Source organism: Heterodontus francisci, chromosome 28, assembly GCF_036365525.1.
Source record: "Heterodontus francisci isolate sHetFra1 chromosome 28, sHetFra1.hap1, whole genome shotgun sequence".
NCBI classification, from domain to species: domain Eukaryota; kingdom Metazoa; phylum Chordata; class Chondrichthyes; order Heterodontiformes; family Heterodontidae; genus Heterodontus; species Heterodontus francisci.
The window spans coordinates 13193459-13213477 of record NC_090398.1 but is presented as its reverse complement, the minus strand read 5'-3'; the positions used below and the strand labels follow the sequence as shown (position 1 = coordinate 13213477).

At 46.6% G+C, this 20019-nt stretch overlaps 1 protein-coding gene across 1 annotated transcript; it reads right to left on the bottom strand.

Annotated features, from left to right (window-relative positions):
- Positions 1-1962: 1962 nt before the first annotated feature.
- On the bottom strand, positions 1963-2964 carry LOC137345284 (beta-1,3-galactosyltransferase 5-like). Its single transcript, XM_068008763.1, has one exon. The coding sequence runs from the start codon at positions 2937-2939 to the stop codon at positions 2157-2159; it is 783 nt and encodes a 260-aa protein (XP_067864864.1). The 5' UTR covers positions 2940-2964; the 3' UTR covers positions 1963-2156.
- Between the last annotated feature and the right edge of the window lie 17055 nt (positions 2965-20019).

Sequence of the window (20019 nt, the reverse complement as noted above, 5' to 3'; positions counted from 1 at the left end):
GAAAGGTTTGGGCAAGAGATGCAGGGAGAATGTGAGGAAGAACTTTTTATGCAGCGAGTGGTAAAGACCTCGAACTCGCTGCCCACGAGGGTGGTGGAAGTGGAGACAATAACTGATTTCAAAAGGAAATTGAATGGCCACTTGATGGAAACAAATTTGCAGAGCTACGGAGATAGAGCGGGAGAGTGGGACTGACTGGATATCTTCGCGGAGAGCCAGCATGATCTCGATGGGCTAAATGGCCTCCTTTTAGGCCATAAGTGACTCTATGACTCTGACTTTTCCCTGAAAAGTATCGCCCTGCAGAAATGCAGCATTTATGTGGATTGATCTACACTTCCATGAAAATGTGGCCCAAAGAGCTAAAATGATTGAAGATTACAGTCCACTCTCATTTTTTTAATTCATCTGGGGAATGTGGGCGGAACTGGGCCAGAATTTATTGCCCATCCCTCATTACCCTTGAACTGAGGGGCTTCTTAGGCCATTTAAGAGCCAACCACATTGCTGTGGATCCGGAGGTCACATGTAGACCAGACCAGGTAAGGACAGCACATTTAAAGGACATTAGTGAACCAGGTTTTTGCAACAATTGACAATGGTTTCATAGTCACCATTCAACTTGATGGTGACTGTGATTCAAAACGTGCTAACTGAATTCAAAATTTACTATCTGCTGTTGTTGGATTTGAACTCACACCCTGCAAGTATTTAGACTATTAGCCCAGTGGCGTTGCCACGATGCCACCACCTCCCTGTTGGTGTTTGTATCTGTATCACCCAGTCAATCTTCAATTCCCTAGCAATGAGCCTCACTTTAGCCTTCTCAGTCCCTCTGGCAAGGACATTTTCAGTACAAATCCACCTTCGTGAAAAGGCTGGCTGCCCCTTAGCTGGTACCTCAGAATAAACTCCAAACTATCTCTGGGGTTAGGTAGTTGAGGGAAATCTGAAACATGGGGTTTGGGGAGCTCCAAATCCAGGGAACCCAGATGTACAAATCTCATTCAAAGATCTCTTCAACTCTTCTGATGTAAAGAAAAATCTCTTCAATTGAAACCCAGGTTTCTGAGTCAGGCTGAGAATTTGAAATTAAACCATTATGGAAGGCAGTAAAACAAATAATAAAACCAGCGCAAATATTGGATTTAAACATGTGAATCTGAAATGGGACTTTTTTTTTGTTTGGTTTGGAATCTTATTTACAACATCAGAAATTTCAGACAATTTTCCCCCTAAAAAGTGCTTTGATTAATTTGTTTCCAGAAACTCCTTCCTGTGAAAGAGCTCTCCAGTCAGTTCCACTACCCCCCTGTTCTGTAAAGTTTCTCCCCTTCAAATATTTATCCAATTTCCCTTTTGAAAGTTCCTGTTGAATCTGCTTCCACCGTCCTTTCAAGCAGCGCATTCCAGATCACAACAACTCATTGTGTAAGACAAATTCTCCTCATCTCCCCCTCTTGTTCTTTTGTCAATGACCTTATATATATATCCTGATTTAATATTATTATATTAATTCAAAACTCGGAATGAATGACAATTTGGGAAGGAGAGATGTGGATTTGCGTTCTCTGTGGATTCAGATGAGGACTTGGGATGTGTCAAACGGAGGCTCGACAGTACCATCACTGGAAGGAGGATGTAATTACAGCATGGCCAGTTACTATGAATGTTTTATTCCATCATGGGAAATGGGTGTCGCTGGCAAGGCCAGCATTTGTTGCCCATACCTTATTGCCCTTGACAACTGAGAGGTTTGCTAGACCATTTCAGAGGACAGTTAAGAGTCAATCACATTGCTGTTGGTCTGAAGTCACAGGTAAGCGAAGTAGGACGGCAGATTTCCTTCCCTAAAGGACATTAGTGAATCAGATGGGTTTTAATGACATTCGATGATAGTTTGAGGAAGTGAGTGCAGATATAAACTTTTCAGTAGAGCAGAGATAAACCAAACACCTCGTCACATCTCGGAGAGACATCTCAAAGCACTTGTCACTGATTATTTTGAAGGTGCGGTGAGTATTATGCCCACACAGCAGTCATGTCAGAGATGGGATCTTACAAGGGTGTAATGATGCTGAATAATAAAGGGTTTGGGGCAATTGCATGTGAAGGGTAAGTGACAGACCTCTTCAAGGTGGCCTGCTTCACGCACTTCAAGGGCAGTCTTCAGCAACGGCATCTTCCAGTGCTTTCCAGTAGAGCAGCAGCTCGTAGGGTTTCACCCCGTGAGAGGTCACGAGTTTCCGAAAGGCACAAACAGAAAACTCGACCTTTGATTTGTGGAACGTCGCGAGTGAGTGGATGTTTACCGGCTCGATCTTCAACTCCGCCAGGCACAGCCCGATATAAACATCCTCCAGTTTGAATTGGGGGATGCTCCGGGAAACATTCCAGACTCCGCGAGAAACATCGGCTGAGAGCACGTACCCTGTACCGGAGCAGAATGGCGGATACGTTTCCAGGGGGTATTCTTGTTCACTGGCATACCATTTACTGGCTTTGTTCCTGATGGGCCTTGCATGCCTAAAGATGAAGCCGGTGAAGATGTTCCTGTGACTGGTTGGCAACAAGAGCTCCGTCAGATAATCAGCGTTGACAAACATGTCGGAGTCGGTTTTCATCACAAAGGAGGCGGACGGACAGAATCGATTCTGCCATTCCAGGCCCATCAGCACCTTGGTGGTCAGGTTGTAATAAGTGTCGGTGAAGTTTTTCTGGATGATGTCCTTGTACAGCGAACCTTCCTGTAGCAGCTGCTCCTGATGGTCCCGGCTGTACCCGAGCAGGAAGTAGGTCACCACTCTCTTGCCATGTGTTATCCGCTCTCTCCCCCAGGTCTGGCGAATGGCCGAGCGAGTTTCCAACTGGTTCAGGGAACTGGTGACAAGAAGGACCAGGAATGGGGGACTGGTGTCACACCTGCTATCAGGCAGCATTAGGAAGGAGGTGTCACTGAACTTTGGAGGGTGCCAAAGATCAACATTGCGGTAGTCTAAATATCCGAGAATAATAAATATCAGCAAAGGGGGCACAAATACAAATAAATGTTTCTTTTTTAGTAATAATTTGAAACAACAGCTTCCATGAGACACTGTCTTCATGCTTTAAACTGCCTGTAAAATAAAAAAAACAAATTGATTTTGATGGAGTCCAGGTAGTGCAAGAGGAAATAATTTCCAGTTTAAGATTGTTTGCATTGACAAGGAACACAGGACCAGGAGGAGGCCATTCAGCCCCTCAAATCTATTGCATAGGTCCAGGAGGAGCCTGTTACATAGGAAAAAGAGGAGGCCATTTAACCCTTCCTGGAGTCCCCAGCATCACAGATGCCAGTCTTCAGCCAATCCGATTCACTCCATGTGATATCATGAAACAGCTGAAGGCACTGGATACTGCAAAGGCTATGGGTCCTGACAACATCCTGGCTGTAGTGCTGAAGACCTGTGCTCCAGAACTAGCCGCGCCCCTAGCCAAGCTGTTCCAGTACAGCTACAACTTTGGCATCTACCCGGCAAAATGGAAAATTACCCAGGTATGTCTTATCTACAAAAAGCTGGACAAACCTAATCTGGCCAATTACCGCCCCATCAGTCTGCTCTCGATCATCAGCAAAGTGATGGAAGGTGTCATCGACAGTGCTATCAAGTGCCATTTAAACAGCAACTATCTGCTCTCTGACGCTCAGTTTGGGTTCCGCCAGGGCCACTCAGCTCCTGACCTCATTACAGCCTGAGTCCAAACATGGACAAAAGAACCGAACTCAAGAGGTGAGGTGAGAGTGACAGCCCTTGACATCAAGGCAGCATTTGACTGAGTATGGCATCAAGGAGCCCGAGCCAAATGGAAGTCAATGGGAATCAGGAGAAAACTCTCTGCTGGTTGGAGTCATACCTAGCACAAAGGAAGATGGTTTTGGTTGTTGGAAGCCAATCATCACAGTCCCATCACAGCAGGGGTTCCTCAGGGTAGTGCCCTAGGTCCAACCATCTCCACTGTTTCATCAATGACCTTCCCTCCATCATAAGGTCAGAAGTGGGGATGTTCGCTGATAATTGCACAATGTTCAACACTCCTCAGATACTGAAGCAGTCCATGTCCAGATGCAGCAGGACCTGGACAACATTCAAGCTTGGGCTGATAAGTGGCAAGTCACATTCGTGCCACACAAGTGTCAGGCAATGACCATCTCAAATGAGAGAATCTAACCATATCACTTGATGTTCAATGGCATTACCATCACTGAATCCCCCACTATCAACATCCTGGGGGTGTTCATTGACCAGAAACTGCACTGGACCAGCCAGATAAATATTGTGGCTACAAGAGCAGGTCAGAGGTTGGGAATTCTGGTAACTCACCTCCTGTCTCCCCAAAGCCTGTCCACCATCTACAAGGCACAATTCAGGAGTGGGATGGAATACTCTCCACTTGCCTGGATTGGTGCAGCTGCAACAACACTCAAGAAGCTCAACACCATCCAGGACAAAGCAGCCCGCTTGATTGGCACCCCATCCACAAACATTCACCCCATCCACCACCTTCAACATTCACTCCCGTCACCACTGATGCACAGTGGCAGCAGTGTGTACCATCTACAAGTTGCACTGCAGCAACTCGTCACGCCTCCTTCCACAGCACCTTTCAAACTCACGACCTCTACAACCTACTAGGACAGCAGCAGCAGATGCATGGGAACACTACCATCTGCAGGTTCCCCTCCAAGTCACACACCATCCTGACTTGGAACTATATCGCCGTTCCTTCACTGTCGCTGGGTCAAAATCCTGGAACTCCCATCCTTACAGCACTGTGGGTGTACCTACCCCAAATGGACTGCAGCGGTTCAGGAAGGTGGCTCACCACCACCTTCAAAGGGAAAATTAGGGATAGGCAATGAATGCTAGCCTGGCCAGCGATGCCCACATCCCATGAAACGATTTCAAAAATTACAGTTAGGTCAAAGATCATCCATGATCTCATTGTATGGTGTAACACGCTCGAGGGGCTGAATGGCCTTTTCCTGTTCCGACATTCCTGTTGTATGACACGGCGGGTGAATGAGAAGGAATGAAGAAGGGAGGTAATTACAAGTAACAGATCACAGAATCACAGAATAATACAGTGCAGGAGAGGCCCTTCGGCCCATCGAGTCTGCACCGATGCATTAAAACATCTGAACTGTCTACCTAATCCCATTTGCCAGCACTTGTCCCATAGCCTTGAATGTTATGACATGCCAAGTGCTCTTCCAGATACTTTTTAAAGGATGTGAGGCAACCCGCCTCTACCACCGTCCCAGGCAGGGCATTCCAGACCGTCACCACCCTCTGGGTCAAAAGATTCTTCCTCAAATCCCCCTTAAGCCTCCCGCCCCTCATCTTAAACTTGTGTCCCCTCGTAACTGACCCTTCAACTAAGGGGAACAGCTGCTCCCTATCCACCCTGTCCATGCCCCTCATAATCTTGTACACCTCGATCAGGTCACCCCTCAGTCTTCTCTGCTCCAGCGAAAACAAACCAAGTCTATCCAACCTCTCTTCATAGCTTAAATGTTCCATCCCAGGCAACATCCTAGTGAATCGCCTCTGCACCCCTCCAATGCAATCACATTCTTCCTATAATGTGGCGACCAGAATTGCACACAGTACTCCAGCTATGGCCTTACCAAAGTTCTGTACAACTCCAACATGACCTCCCTGCTTTTGTAATCTATGCCTCTATTGATAAAGGCAAGTGTCCCATATGCCTTTTTCACCACCCTATTCACCTGCCCTTCTGCCTTCAGAGATCTGTGGACAAACATGCCAAGGTCCCTTTGTTCCTCGGAACTTCCCAGTGTCAGGCCATTCATTGAATACTTCCGTGTCACATTACTCCTTCCAAAGTGTATCACCTCACACTTTTCAGCATTAAATTCCATCTGCCACTTTTCTGCCCATTTGACCATCCCGTCTATATCTTCCTGGAACCTAAGACACTCCACCTCACTGTTAACCACTCGCCCAATCTTTGTGTCATCTGCAAACTTACTGACCCTACCCCCACATAGTCATCTATGTTGTTAATATAAATGACAAACAATAGGGGACCCAGCACAGATCCCTGTGGTACACCACTGGACACTGGCTTCCAGTCACTAAAACAGCCATCTATCATCACTCTCTGTCTCCTACAGCTAAGCCAATTTTGAATCCACCTTATCAAATTACCCTGTATCCCATGTGCATTTGCTTTCTTGATAAGTCTCCCATGTGGGACCTTGTCAAAGGCTTTCCTGAAATCCATGTAAACTACATCAACTGCACTACCCTCATCTACACACCTGGTCACATGCTCAAAAAATTCAGTCAAATTTGTTAGGCATGACCTCCCTCTGACAAAGCCATGCTGACTATTCCCAATCAAATTTTGCCTCTCCAAGTGGAGATAGATTCTCTCCTTCAGAATTTTCTCCAATAGTTTCCCTACCACTGACGTGAGACTCACTGGTCTGTAGTTCCCTGGCTTATCTCTACAACTTTTCTGAAATAGTGTGATCACATTAGCTGTTCTCCAGTCCTCTGGCACCTCCCCCGTGGCTAAAGAGGAATTAAAAATTAGGGTCAGAGCCCCTGCAATCTCCACCCTCGCCTCCCACAGCATCCTGGGACACAAATCGTCCGGACCTGGAGATTTGTCCACTTTTAAGCCTTCCAAAACCTCCAATACCTTGTCACTCCCTATGACAATTTGCTCAAGAACCTCACAGTCTCTCTCTCTGAGTTCCATATCTACATCCTCATTCTCTTGGGTGAAGGCAGATGTGATAAAGAGACTGAAGGAATAATTGTGAGAAAGACTTGAAGAGACAGAAAATGGAAAGACAGGAGGGGAGAAAGGAAATAAGAGAAGCTTCCATGTAGCTGTCTGGATACATCTTAAAAGACGCTATCGTGCCCGCGTCTACCACCTCCGCTGGCAACGCGTTCCAGGCACCCACCACCCTCTGCATAAAGAACTTTCCACGCATATCCCCCCTAAACTTTTCCCCTCTCACTTTGAACTCGTGAGCCCTAGTAATTGAATCCCCCACTCTGGGAAAAAGCTTCTTGCTATCCAACCTGTCTATACCTCTCATGATTTTGTACACCTCAATCAGGTCCCCCCTCAACCTCCGTCTTTCTAATGAAAATAATCCTAATCTGCTCAACCTCTCTTCATAGCTAGTGCCCTCCATACCAGGCAACATCCTGGTGAACCTCCTCTGCACCCTCTCCAAAGCATCTACATCCTTTTGGTAATGTGGCGACCAGAACTGCACGCAGTATTCCAAATGTGGCCGAACCAAAGTCTTATACAACTGTAACATGACCTGCCAACTCTTGGACTCAATACCCCGTCCAATGAAGGAAAGCATGCCGTATGCCTTCTTGACCACTCTATTGACCTGCGTTGCCACCTTCAGGGAACAATGGACCTGAACACCCAAATCTCTCTATATATCAATTTTCCCCAGGACCTTTGCATTTACTGTATAGTTCACTCTTGAATTGGATCTTCCAAAATGCATCACCTCGCATTTGCCCTGATTGAACTCCATCTGCCATTTCTCTGCCCAACTCTCCAGTCTATCTATATTCTGTTGTATTCTCTGACAGTCCCCTTCACTATCTGCTACTCCACCAATCTTAGTGTCGTCTGCAAACTTGCTAATCAGACCACCTATACTTTCCTCCAAATCATTTATGCATATCACAAACAACAGTGGTCCCAGCACGGATCCCTGTGGAACACCACTGGTCACACGTCTCCATTTTGAGAAACTCCCTTCCACTACTACTCTCTGTCTCCTGTTGCCCAGCCAGTTCTTTATCCATCTAGCTAGTACACCCTGGACCCCATGCGACTTCACTTTCTCCATCAGCCTACCATGGGAAACCTTATCAAACGCCTTACTGAAGTCCATTTATATGACATCTACAGCCCTTCCCTCATCAATCAACTTTGTCACTTCCTCAAAGAATTCTATTAAGTTGGTAAGACATGACCTTCCCTGCACAAAACCATGTTGCCTATCACTGATGAGCTCATTTTCTTCCAAATGGGAATAGATCCTATCCCTCAGTATCTTCTCCAGCAGCTTCCCTACCACTGACGTCAGGCTCACTGGTCTATAATTACCTGGATTTTCCCTGCTTCCCTTCTTAAACAAGGGGACAACATTAGCAATTCTCCAGTCCTCCGGGACCTCACCTGTGTTTAAGGATGCTGCAAAGATATCTGTTAAGACCCCAGCTATTTCCTCTCTCACTTCCTTCAGTAACCTGGGATAGATCCCATCCGGACCTGGGGACTTGTCCACCTTAATGCCTTTTAGAATACCCAACACTTCCTCCCTCCTTATGCCGACTTGACCTAGAGTAATCAAACATCTGTCCCTAACCTCAACATCCGTCATGTCCCTCTCCTCAGTGAATACCGATGCAAAGTACTCATTTAAAACCTCACCCATTTTCTCTGACTCCACGCAGAACTTTCCTCCTTTGTCCTTGAGTGGGCCAATCCTTTCTCTCGTTACCCTCTTGCTCCTTATATATGAATAAAAGGCTTTGGGATTTTCCTTAACCCTGTTTGCTAAAGATATTTCATGACCCCTTTTAGCCCTCTTAATTCCTCATTTCAGATTGGTCCTACATTCCCGATATTCTTTCAAAGCTTTGTCTTTCTTCAGCCTCCTAGACCTTATGCATGCTTCCTTTTTCCTCTTTGCTAGTCTCACAATTTCACCTGTCATCCATGTTTCCCTAATCTTGCCATTTCTATCCCTCATTTTCACAGGAACATGTATCTCCTGCACGCTAATCAACCTCTCTTTAAAAGCCTCCCACATATCAAATGTGGATTTACCTTCAAACAGCTGCTCCCAATCTCCATTCCCCAGCTCCTGCCGAATCTTGGTATAGTTGGCCTTCCCCCAATTTAGCACTCTTCCTTTAGGACCACTCTCGTCTTTGTCCATGAGTATTCTAAAACTTACGGAACTGTGATCACTATTCCCAAAGTAGTCCCCTACTGAAACTTCAACCACCTGGCCGGGCTCATTCCCCAACACCAGGTCCAGTATGGCCCCTTCCCGAGTTGGACTATTTACATAGAACATAGAACATAGAACATAGAACATAGAAAAATACAGCACAGAACAGGCCCTTCGGCCCACGATGTTGTGCCGATCCTTTGTCCTCTGTCAAGGACAATTTAATCTATACCCCATCATTCTCCTTTATCCATATACCTATCTAAAAGCCGTTTGAAAGTCCCTAAAGTTTCTGACTCAACAACTTCCCCAGGCAAGGCATTCCATGCCCCGACCACTCTCTGGGTAAAGAACCTTCCCCTGACATCCCCCTTATATCTCCCACCCTTCACCTTAAATTTATGACCCCTTGTAACGCTTTGCTCCACCCGGGGAAAAAGTTTCTGACTGTCTACCCTATCTATTCCCCTGATCATCTTATAAACCTCTATCATGTCACCCCTCATCCTTCTCCGTTCTAATGAGAAGAGGCCTAGAATGTTCAGCCTTTCCTCGTAAGACTTATTCTCCTTTCCAGGCAACATCCTGGTAAATCTCCTCTGCACCCTCTCCAAGGCTTCCACATCCTTCCTAAAATGAGGCGACCAGAACTGCACACAGTACTCCAAATGAGGCCTTACCAAGGTCCTGTACAGCTGCATCATCACCTCACGGCTCTTAAATTCAATCCCTCTGCTAATGAACGCTAACACCCCATATGCCTTCTTCACAGCCCTATCCACTTGAGTTGCAACTTTCAACGATCTATGCACATAGACCCCAAGGTCTCTCTGCTCCTCCACATGCCCAAGAACCCTACCGTTAACCCAGTATTTTGCATTCGTGTTTGTCCTTCCAAAATGGACGACCTCACACTTTTCAGGGTTAAACTCCATCTGCCACTTTTCAGCCCAGCACTGCAACCTATCCAAGTCCCTTTGCAGACGACAATAGCCCTCCTCGGTATCCACAACTCCACCAACCTTTGTATCATCTGCAAATTTACTGACCCACCCTTCGACTTCCTCATCCAAGTCGTTAATAAAAATCACAAACAGGAGAGGACCCAGAACTGATCCCTGTGGCACGCCACTGGTAACTGGGCTCCAGGCTGAGTATTTACCATCTAAGACCACTCTCTGCCTTCTATCAGTTAGCCAATTCTTAATCCAACTGGCCACATTCCCCACTATCCCATGCCTCCTGACTTTCTCCATAAGTCTACCATGGGGGACCTTATCAAATGCCTTACTAAAATCCATGTACACCATATCCACTGGTTTACCCTCATCCACTTGCTTGGTCACCTGCTCAAAGAATTCAATCAGGCTTGTGAGGCAAGACCTACCCCTCACAAAACCGTGCTGACTGTCCCGAATCAAGCAGTGTCTTTCCAGATGCTCAGAAATCCTATCCCTCAGCACCTTTTCCATCAACTTGCCTACCACCGAAGTAAGACTAACTGGCCTGTAATTCCCAGGGTTGTTCCTATTCCCTTTCTTGAACAGGGGCACAACATTTGCCACCCTCCAATCACCTGGTACCACCCCCGTCAACAGAGAAGATGAAAAGATCATTGCCAGCGGCTCTGCAATTTCATCCCTTGCTTCCCATAACATCCTTGGATATACCCCGTCAGGCCCGGGAGACTTGTCTATCTTCAAGTTATTCAAAAACCCCAACACATCTTCCCTCCTAACGAGCACTTCCTCGAGCTTACCAGTCTGTTTCACACCGTCCTCTTCAGTAATACACTCCTTCTCATTCGTAAATACCGAAGAGAAGTACTCATTCAAAACCTCACTTATCTCTTCCGGCTCAACACACAGTCTCCCGCTATTGTCCTTGACCGGACCTACGGTCCCCCTAGTCATCCTCATATTTCTGACATACGCGTAAAAGGCCTTGGGGTTTTCTTTTATCCTACCCGCCAAGCATTTTTCATGCCCTCTCTTAGCTCTCCTAATCCCTTTCTTCAGATCCTTCCTGGCCATCTTGTATCCCTCCAGAGCTATGCCTGTGCCCTTTTTCCTCAACCTTATATACGCATCCTTCTTCTTCCTAACAAGACTCTCAACCTCTCTTGTCAACCACGGTTCCCTCACATGACCATCCCTTCCCTGTCTGACAGGGACATGCTTATCAATGGCCCCTACTATCTGCTCCTTGAAAAAGTTCCACATTTCGACCGTGCCCTTCCCTGCCAGCATATGCTCCCAACTTATGCTCCTCAGTTCCTGCCTGACAGCATCATATCTACCCTTCCCCCAATTGTAAACCTTGCCCTGTTGCACATACCTATCCCTCTCCATTACCACAGTGAATGCTACAGAATTGTGATCACTATCTCCAAAGTGCTCGCCCACCAACAGCTCTATCACTTGCCCTGGTTCATTACCTAGTACCAAATCCAATATTGCCTCCCCTCTGGTCGGGCAGTCTACATACTGAGTCAGAAAAGCTTCCTGGACATACTGCACAAACACTACCCCATCCAAACTATTCGATCTAAAGAGTTGCCAATCAATATTTGGGAAGTTGAAATCCCCCATAATTACTACCCTGTGACTTCTGCTCCTTTCCAAAATCTGTTTCCCAATCTGCTCTTCCACCTCCCTGCTGCTATTGGGGGGCCGATAGAAAACTCCCATCAAGGTGACTGCTCCTTTCCTGTTCCTGACCTCAACCCACAGTGCCTCAGTCGGCAGATCCTCCTCGAAAATTCTTTCAGCAGTTGTTACACTATTTCTAACTAACAATGCCACCCCCCCACCTCTTTTACCACCATTCCTAATCTTATGAAAACATCTATAACCAGGTACCTCCAAGAACCATTCCTCCCCCTCACCTATCCACGTTTCAGTGATGGCCACAACATCGTAGTCCCAAGTGCCCATCCACGCCTTCAATTCACTCACCTTATTCCTGATGCTTCTTGCGTTGAAGTATACGCACTTTAACCCTTCTCCGTGCCCATCTGTCCTCTGCGACAGTGCTACCTTCCCCAATACCTCACTACACTCTTTGTCTTTCTGAGTGGACCCACTGGTCCCTGGACTACAAGTCCGGTTCCCATCCCCCTCCCAAACTAGTTTAAACCCTCCCGAACAGTACTAGCAAACCTCCCTCCCAGGATATTGGTGCCCCTCTGGTTCAGATGCAGCCCGTCCTGTTTGAACAGGTCCCATCTTCCCCAGAATGCAGTCCAATTATCCAAGAACTGGAAGCCCTCTCTCCTACACCATTCCTGCAGCCACGTGTTCAGCTGTGCTCTCTCCCTATTCCTAGCCTCACTATCACGTGGCGCCGGCAACAAACCAGAGATAACAACTCTGTCCGTCCGAGCTTTCAGCTTCCAGCCTAACTCCCTAAACTCACTTCTAACATCTGTGCCACCCTTCCTTCCTACGTCGTTGGTGCCAATGTGCACCACGACCTCTGGCTGCTCCCCCTCCCCTTTAAGGATCCTGAAGATGCGATCACAAACATCACGGACCCTGGCACCAGGTAGGCAACAAACCATCCGTGCGTCTCGCTTGCGCCCACAGAACCGCCTGTCGGTACTCCTCACCATCGAGTCCCCGATGACTAGTGCTCTCCCATTCTCCCTCCTTCCCTTCTGAGCCACAGTGCAGGACCCCGTGCCAGAGGCCCGTTCACTGCAGCCTGCCCCCGATAGGCCGTCCCCCCCAACAGTATCTAAAACTGTATACTTGTTGCTGAGGGGAACGACCACAGGAGATCCCTGCACTGACCTCTTCCCACCTCTAACTGTTACCCAGCTGCCTTTGTTTTGTGGAGTAACGACATCCCTGTAGCTTCTATCTATCACCCCCTCAGCTTCCCGAATGATCCTCAGTTCATCCAGCTCCAGCTCCAGTTCCCTAACACGGTCTGATAGGAGCTGGAGACGGATGCACTTCCAGCAGGTGAAGTCGGCAGGGTCACCGGAGGTTCCCCTCACCTCAAACATACTGCAGGAGGAGCACTGCACTCCCCTGGCTGCCATTTCTTTTACTCAATTACCCCTTAATTAAGTACAAATATAGATATTAACAAAAACAGTGAAATAGCTTACCTGTTCAGTCCTTTTTGGTTAGAGGAGGAGGGTAAAAAGGGTCTTATTATTAGGTTAGAGGAGGAGGATGGGTGGGAGACACTACATGTGTAGTGTCTCCGGTTAACTCTGCTCCGCACCTTTAAAGAAAATACCTACCCAGGAGTCCTTGCTGCCGTCCAGCTTCCGGTTCCTCCCGCGCCAAAAGTAACTTGAACACAAGGAAAACAGTAAGTACAACTTTTAAAACACAGCTCCTGTTGCCTTCACTTACCCACCGAAGAGTCGCTACCTTCTCCTGCTGCTCCGCCGGGAAATGAGCTCTAGAACTGTCATACTGCTCTAGAAAACCCTCCTGGATGCTCCTTACAAATTCTGCTCCATCTAGACCTCTAACACTAAGTGAATCCCAGTCAATGTTGGGAAAATTAAAATCTCCTATCACCACCACCCTGTTGCTCCTACATCTTTCCATAATCTGTTTACATATTTGTACCTCTATCTCACGCTCGCTGTTGGGAGGCCTGTAGTACAGCCCCAACATTGTTACCGCACCCTTCCTATTTCTGAGTTCTGCCCATATTGCCTCACTGCTCGAGTCCTCCATAGTGCCCTCCTTCAGCACAGCTGTGATATCCTCTTTGACCAGTAATGCAACTCCTCCACCCCTTTTACCTCCCTTTCTATCCCGCCTGAAGCATCGATATCCTGGGATATTTAGTTGCCAATCATGCCCTTCCCTCAACCAAGTCTCAGTAATAGCAATAACATCATACTCCCAGGTACTAATCCAAGCCCTAAGTTCATCTGCCTTACCTACTACACTTCTTGCATTGAAGCAAATGCACCTCAGACCACCAGTACCTTTGCGTTCATCATCTGCTCCCTGTCTACTCTTTCCCTTAGTCATGCTGACTTCATTATCTAGTTCCTTACAGGCTTTAGTTACTACCTCCTTACTGTCCACTGACCTCCTCATTTGGTTCCCATCCCCCTGCCACATTTGTTTAAACCCTCCCCAACAGCGTTAGCAAAAGCACCCCCAAGGACATTGGTTCCAGTCCGGCCCAGGTGTAGACCGTCCAATTTGTAATAGTCCCACCTCCCCCAGAACCGGTCCCAATGTCCCAAAAATCTGAACCCCTCCTTCCTGCACCATCTCTCAAGCCACGCATTCATCCTGACTATTCTTTCATTTCTACTCTGACTATCACGTGGCACTGGTAGCAATCCTGAGATTACTACCTCTGAGGTCCTACTTTTTAACTTGGCTCCTAACTCCCTAAATTCTGCTTGTAGTACCTCATCCCGTTTTTTACCTATATCATTGGTGCCTATGTGCACAATGACAACTGGCTGTTCACCCTCCCCCTTCAGAATGTTCTGCAGCCGATCTGAGACATCCCTGACCCGTGCACCTGGGAGGCAACATACCATTCGGGAGTCTCGTTTTCGACCACAGAACCGCCTATCTACTCCCCTTACAATCGAATCCCCCATGACTATAGCCCTTCCACTCTTTTTCCCGTCCTTCCGAACAGCAGAGCCAGCCACAGTGCCATGAACCTGGCTATTGCTGCCTTCCCCTGGTGAGCCATCTCCCTCAACAGTATCCAAAATGGTATATCTGTTTGGAGGTAGATGACCGCAGGGGACACCTGCGCTGCCTTCCTGCTCTTTCTCTGCCTTTTGGTCACCCTCAGCAATCCTAATCCTTTCTCCCTCAGCAATCCTAATCTGCGGTGTGACCAATTCGCTAAACGTGCTATCCACGACCTCCTCAGCATCGCGGATGCTCCAAAGTGAGTCCATCCGCAGCTCCAGAGCCGTCATGCGGTCTAACAACAGCTGCAGCTGGACACACTTCCTGCACGTGAAGGAGTCAGGGACATCAGCTGTGTCCCTGAGCTCCCACATTGAGCAAGAGGAGCATAACACGGGTCTGAGATCTCCTGCCATTTTTAATCTTAAGCTTAACTTAGATAAATGAAAAAGGAACGACAAGTTTTTACCAATCTCACGATAAAAACAAGAGAAATAGAAAAAGCCTTCCCTTATCTACACACCACCGAGTCCTTTTTTTTGGTTAGAGGAGGAGGGCGGGTGGGAGACACTACAGGTGTAGTGTCTCGGGTTCAGAAACAGCCCAAATATATAGGTTTTTACTTACCCAGCAGCCCTCTGGTCCGCCGAAAACGAAAGGAAAATTAAGTTTAAGTTGAAACTGACCTTCCCAGCTGATCACTCGCTCGCACTCTCTGCTTCCGAATAAGCTGCTGCAATGAATAAGTCAGCAAAAGAGAGTGTGCAACAGGAAGAGGGAGCAAAGAGACTGAGAGAAACAGAATGGACAGAAAGAGAAGGATAGAAATATAAAGAATAAGAAAATGACTCAGTGAAAGAGGTAGGGAAGCAAAAAGGAAAAACAGAAATGTTAAAAACACACAAAGTGAGCACCAAAGTGAGGAAGAAGCAAAGAGAAGCATTGAAAGATAGAAAGAAGGTGAAAGCTTGAGAAAGAGGGGAAAAGATAGAAACATGAAAGAGGGAGAGAGATAGAACCATAAATGAATAGAAAGATGAGAGTAAAAAAGAGAGATGTGGGGGAAGGTAGAGAGACCTGGGCTGAGGGCACAGGCATGGAAAATCTGGGGACTGAGTTAGTCTGGTCCGATTGAATGTTCAATGAAGATAGAAACAGACAGAGAGAGAGAGAACAGTACACTGGGCAGTTGTACAGAAGACAGCAAGAGTAGCTTTCATACAATGGATTAGCTGAGAGGCTTATCAAACCTTGTGTGCGCTGGTAGATATTGGGGACACCGATCCTTTTATCTGCACTCAGTTGTGCCGCAGTCGAGGAAATGCACCAAGAACAGCCTTGGTAACACTTGACCCAACCCTTACACCCGTTGGTCACCAGTAGCAACGTGTGTTTGGTAAATTTGGAGATATCGTTCGAATAGTATGTACCCACCCTGTTCCAATCTCTTCTTCCTATTTTTAAGGTATTTGGCAGAGGTAACATGTTTTCACAAGGTGAGGTGTTATGATCTGGAATGCACTGACTGAGAGAGCAGTGGAAGCAGTTCAAAATGAGAATTGGGTAAATACTTACAGGTGAAAGAATGGAGCAGTGTGATAAATTGAATAGCTCTTTAAAAGAGCCGACACAGGTACCTTGAGTCACCGGCCTTCCTTCGTGCTGTGTCGTGACAGAATTTGATCAATAGCCCTTTATCTTCTGTTCCTTGAATCTTGAATGTTGGCATAGCTCCTGCCTCATTCACTAACCCTGAATATCAATCCCACAACATAACTACCCAGTGTGAATAAGTTACTCCAGTCCTCTGTTCACAATCGCTCGACATTGAACCTGGTATCCAGGAAGCTCCATTTTAGACCCCATAGCCTCAGTTTCTCCACCCCTTCATCTCTCAGCGTCTCCATCCCTTCATCTCTCAGTGTCTCCATCCCTTCATCACTCAGTGTCTCCACCCTTTCATCTCTCAGTGTATCCATCCCTTCATCACTCAGTGTCTCCACCCTTTCATCTCTCAGTCTCTCCATCCCTTCATCTCTCATGTTTCCAATTCTCTGTCCCTCAGGAGAGATTTTCCTCTTCCTCCCTCCCAGCACACTCTGCCAGTGAACATCAGATAAATTATATCCGGCCCATATTATATTTACATCCAGTAAATATTAATCCATGGGCTGGGAGAACACAATTTACTGATCTGTTTTCCTCACATTCAAATAGCAAACACCCCCTCCACTGCGCACCCCCCCCCCCCTTTAAAAAGTTTGCAAATAGCACTCACTGTCACACACTTCCTGTAACACTTGTGCGTTACTCTGAATCGTAGGAAATGTTATTCTAACCCAGCCAGACTTACTCTACCACCTGCGATTTACTCTATCACTAAAACTGCCTTCGTAACATCGTCAGACACATCCCCTGCCTCAGCTCATCTGCTGCTGAAACCCTCATCTGTGCCTTTGTTACCACTGTACTCGATTATTCCAGCGCACTCCTCTCTCTCCTCCCATTTTCCACACTCTACAAACGTCAGTTCATCCAGAACTCTGCTATCTGTATCTTAACTTGCAGCAAGTTCTGTCCAGCCAGCACCACCCTGTGGTCCTTGATCTACATAGGTTGTGAAAGTTACTCTATAAATGTCAGTTTTGTTTTTCTTTCTTTAATATTTTGATATCAGTTTCCAAAAGAAAGCGTGCTTCCTGTTACATCATATTATGTCAACAAATCCTAGCACAGAAAATGCAGCAAAAACTGCCTCCTGGGTTTTGTTAATATTCCTTTGCAGGGTGTGGGTTAGGTTAAAACAAGCCGTGCTGTCGAGACCGAACGACTGTTTATACTGTTCCTGTCTGAAAGTTTCCCCACACAGTCCCAGTGCCAGAGGAAGCAGCACTGGCCGGCAATGGAAAATCAACTGAACCCTTGGGTCGCAGTATCTAAGGGGGTGGCGGAAAAGTGAACAGAAAATTTTAGATTGACGGTGAGGGGAGTGGCGATAGACTTGACACGGCTGTGAGTGATGCGCAGGTGAAAGGTTAGTGGGTTTGTGAACTGTTCCCATCCCTGGGCAACTTTATTGGAGGTGCAGCCACATATAAAATAGGCAGGTTAACAATAAGGCTAAAATGTGAGTGCCTGGCAGACAGAAGGGAGCATGACACAGGAATTGAGTGCTGGTGCCGAATAAGTTCTGTTAATGGATGTTAAATCCATTGGTAGTTGAAGGTATACGGGTGAAGAGGTGTTGGGTGTGGATTAGTTAACTGTTCTCAGATGTATAAAGAAGAGCCAGCCAGCACTGGCTGGGTGTTGTTAGGAGTGGAAAGTAAGCTCTGTGGCAAGCAATAAACAGTCTCCACCAAAGCATCCTAGTCTCAGTGTCGTTACAAACAAACTTGGAAGTTCCTCTAACATTGGTAGCAGAGAATGGTTACCTGAAAGTGAAGACTGGAGACTAAGATTTGTTTTCAGACAGATTTGAATTGGAGTTTTTTTTTGAAGAAAGCTGACTGAAACCAGGTGTGAGGTGTTGGGATATGATTTTCCACCATTGGTTTGTGAAGCCGAACCTTACAATCAATGGAAGAATGAAGTTGATCTATGGACACGGGTTATGTCTTTTACCAAAAAGGAAGCAAGGAACAGCCCTTGCACTTTCACTTCCCGTAGAAGCAAGATCAAGGACAAAGTGTTCTCACAGCTAGAGGCTCATCATTTGGGCAATGAGGAAGGTTTGGACAATCTCTTAAAATTTATGGATCAAATTTATATGAAAGAGGACTTATTGAGTGCCAATGAGGTGTGCTCGGACTTTGATAAATTTGGAAAAAATTGATGGTTCTTTCACAGGAGAATATATTATGGAGTTTAACCAACTATATAAAAAGTTGTAGCGATTCTACTTGGAAATTCCTAGATCGGTACTTGCCTTCAAATTGTTGGATTGTGCTAGGAAAACAAACATGGATCGGTTCTTGGTATTAATCAGAGTTGGATTCAAAGAAAGAGATAGGCTGTTTGATCAGATGCCTGACGCCCTGAAAAATTTTTTTGGGGAAAATATTTGTTTCCGGCCACTTTCATGGTGTAAGCGGGATCTTCAGCGGTGACACCGAAGGTGGAGGAAACACAAATGAAAGCAAAATACTGCAGATGCTGAGTGGAGGATACAATGCTGGCAGCATTTCGAGGCCATTCGAATATGGAGCCCAAATGTCAGTACAAAAGGAGAATCACAAATGAAATGAATGAGGACAGAGACCCTTTTGGCAGTTATAACAGACGGCAGGAATTGGGCAATTATGGCAGAAGGATGAACCCCAGGAATAGCCAAGGGGCGGTCAACAGCTGCTTCCGATGTGACGCATTGTCCAAAAAGGAATAACAGGGTTTTTGAGAGGACACATGACGCGGAAGGTTTGGAAGGCAAGGATGAGGCTACTGAACAATCTGATGGAATTGTACTGATCACGAGAAGCTTCAGTCTGATGATAAGTGCTCTAGTCGCAGATTCGCTCAATTGCGCAGTACTAGACAGTGGGTGTACGTCCACGGTATGTGGAGTGGACTGGTTTAGGGTGTTATATGGCTTCTTTTAAACTTTTTTTTATGCGTTCATGGGATGTGGGTGTCGCTGGCCAGGCCAGCATTTATTGCCCATCCCTGATTTCCCTTGAGAAGGCGGTGGTGAGCTGCCTTCTTGAACCTCTGCAGTTCATGTGGGGTGCAAGTACACCCACAGTGCTGTTAGGAAGGGAGTTCCAGGATTTTGACCCAGCGACAGTGAAAGAACGGCGATATAGTTCCAAGTCAGGATGGTGTGTGGCTTGGAGGGGAACTTGCAGGCAGTGATCTCCCCATGCATCTGCTGCTGTTGTCCTTCTAGGTGGTAAAGGTCACAGGTTTGAAAGGTGCAGTGCAAGGAGCCTTGGTGAGTTGCTGCAGTGCATCTTGTAGATGGTACACACTGCTGCCACTGTGCGTCGGTGGTGAAGGGAGTGAATGTTTGTGGATGGGGTGTCAATCAAGCGGGCTGCTTTGTCCTGGATGGTGTCGAGCTTCTTGAGTGTCAATGGTAATTTGTAGTAAAGACAAAAAAGTAATAGCTGACAAGATAATGGAAAGGTGAATAGGAATGGTACTGGGAGTACCGGCTAGGTTTCTAACTGACAATGGAGGAGAATTTGCCAATGATGACTTCAGGAGTATGTGTGAAAATATGAATAGTGTAGCAATGCACACGACAGCAGAAAGTCCTTTTAGTAACGGGATTTGTGAGAGAAATCATGCTGTGATTGACAAAATCATCCAAAAAATTTTAGCCAACCAGCCAAATTGTAAATTGATGACTGCTTTGGCGGTGGG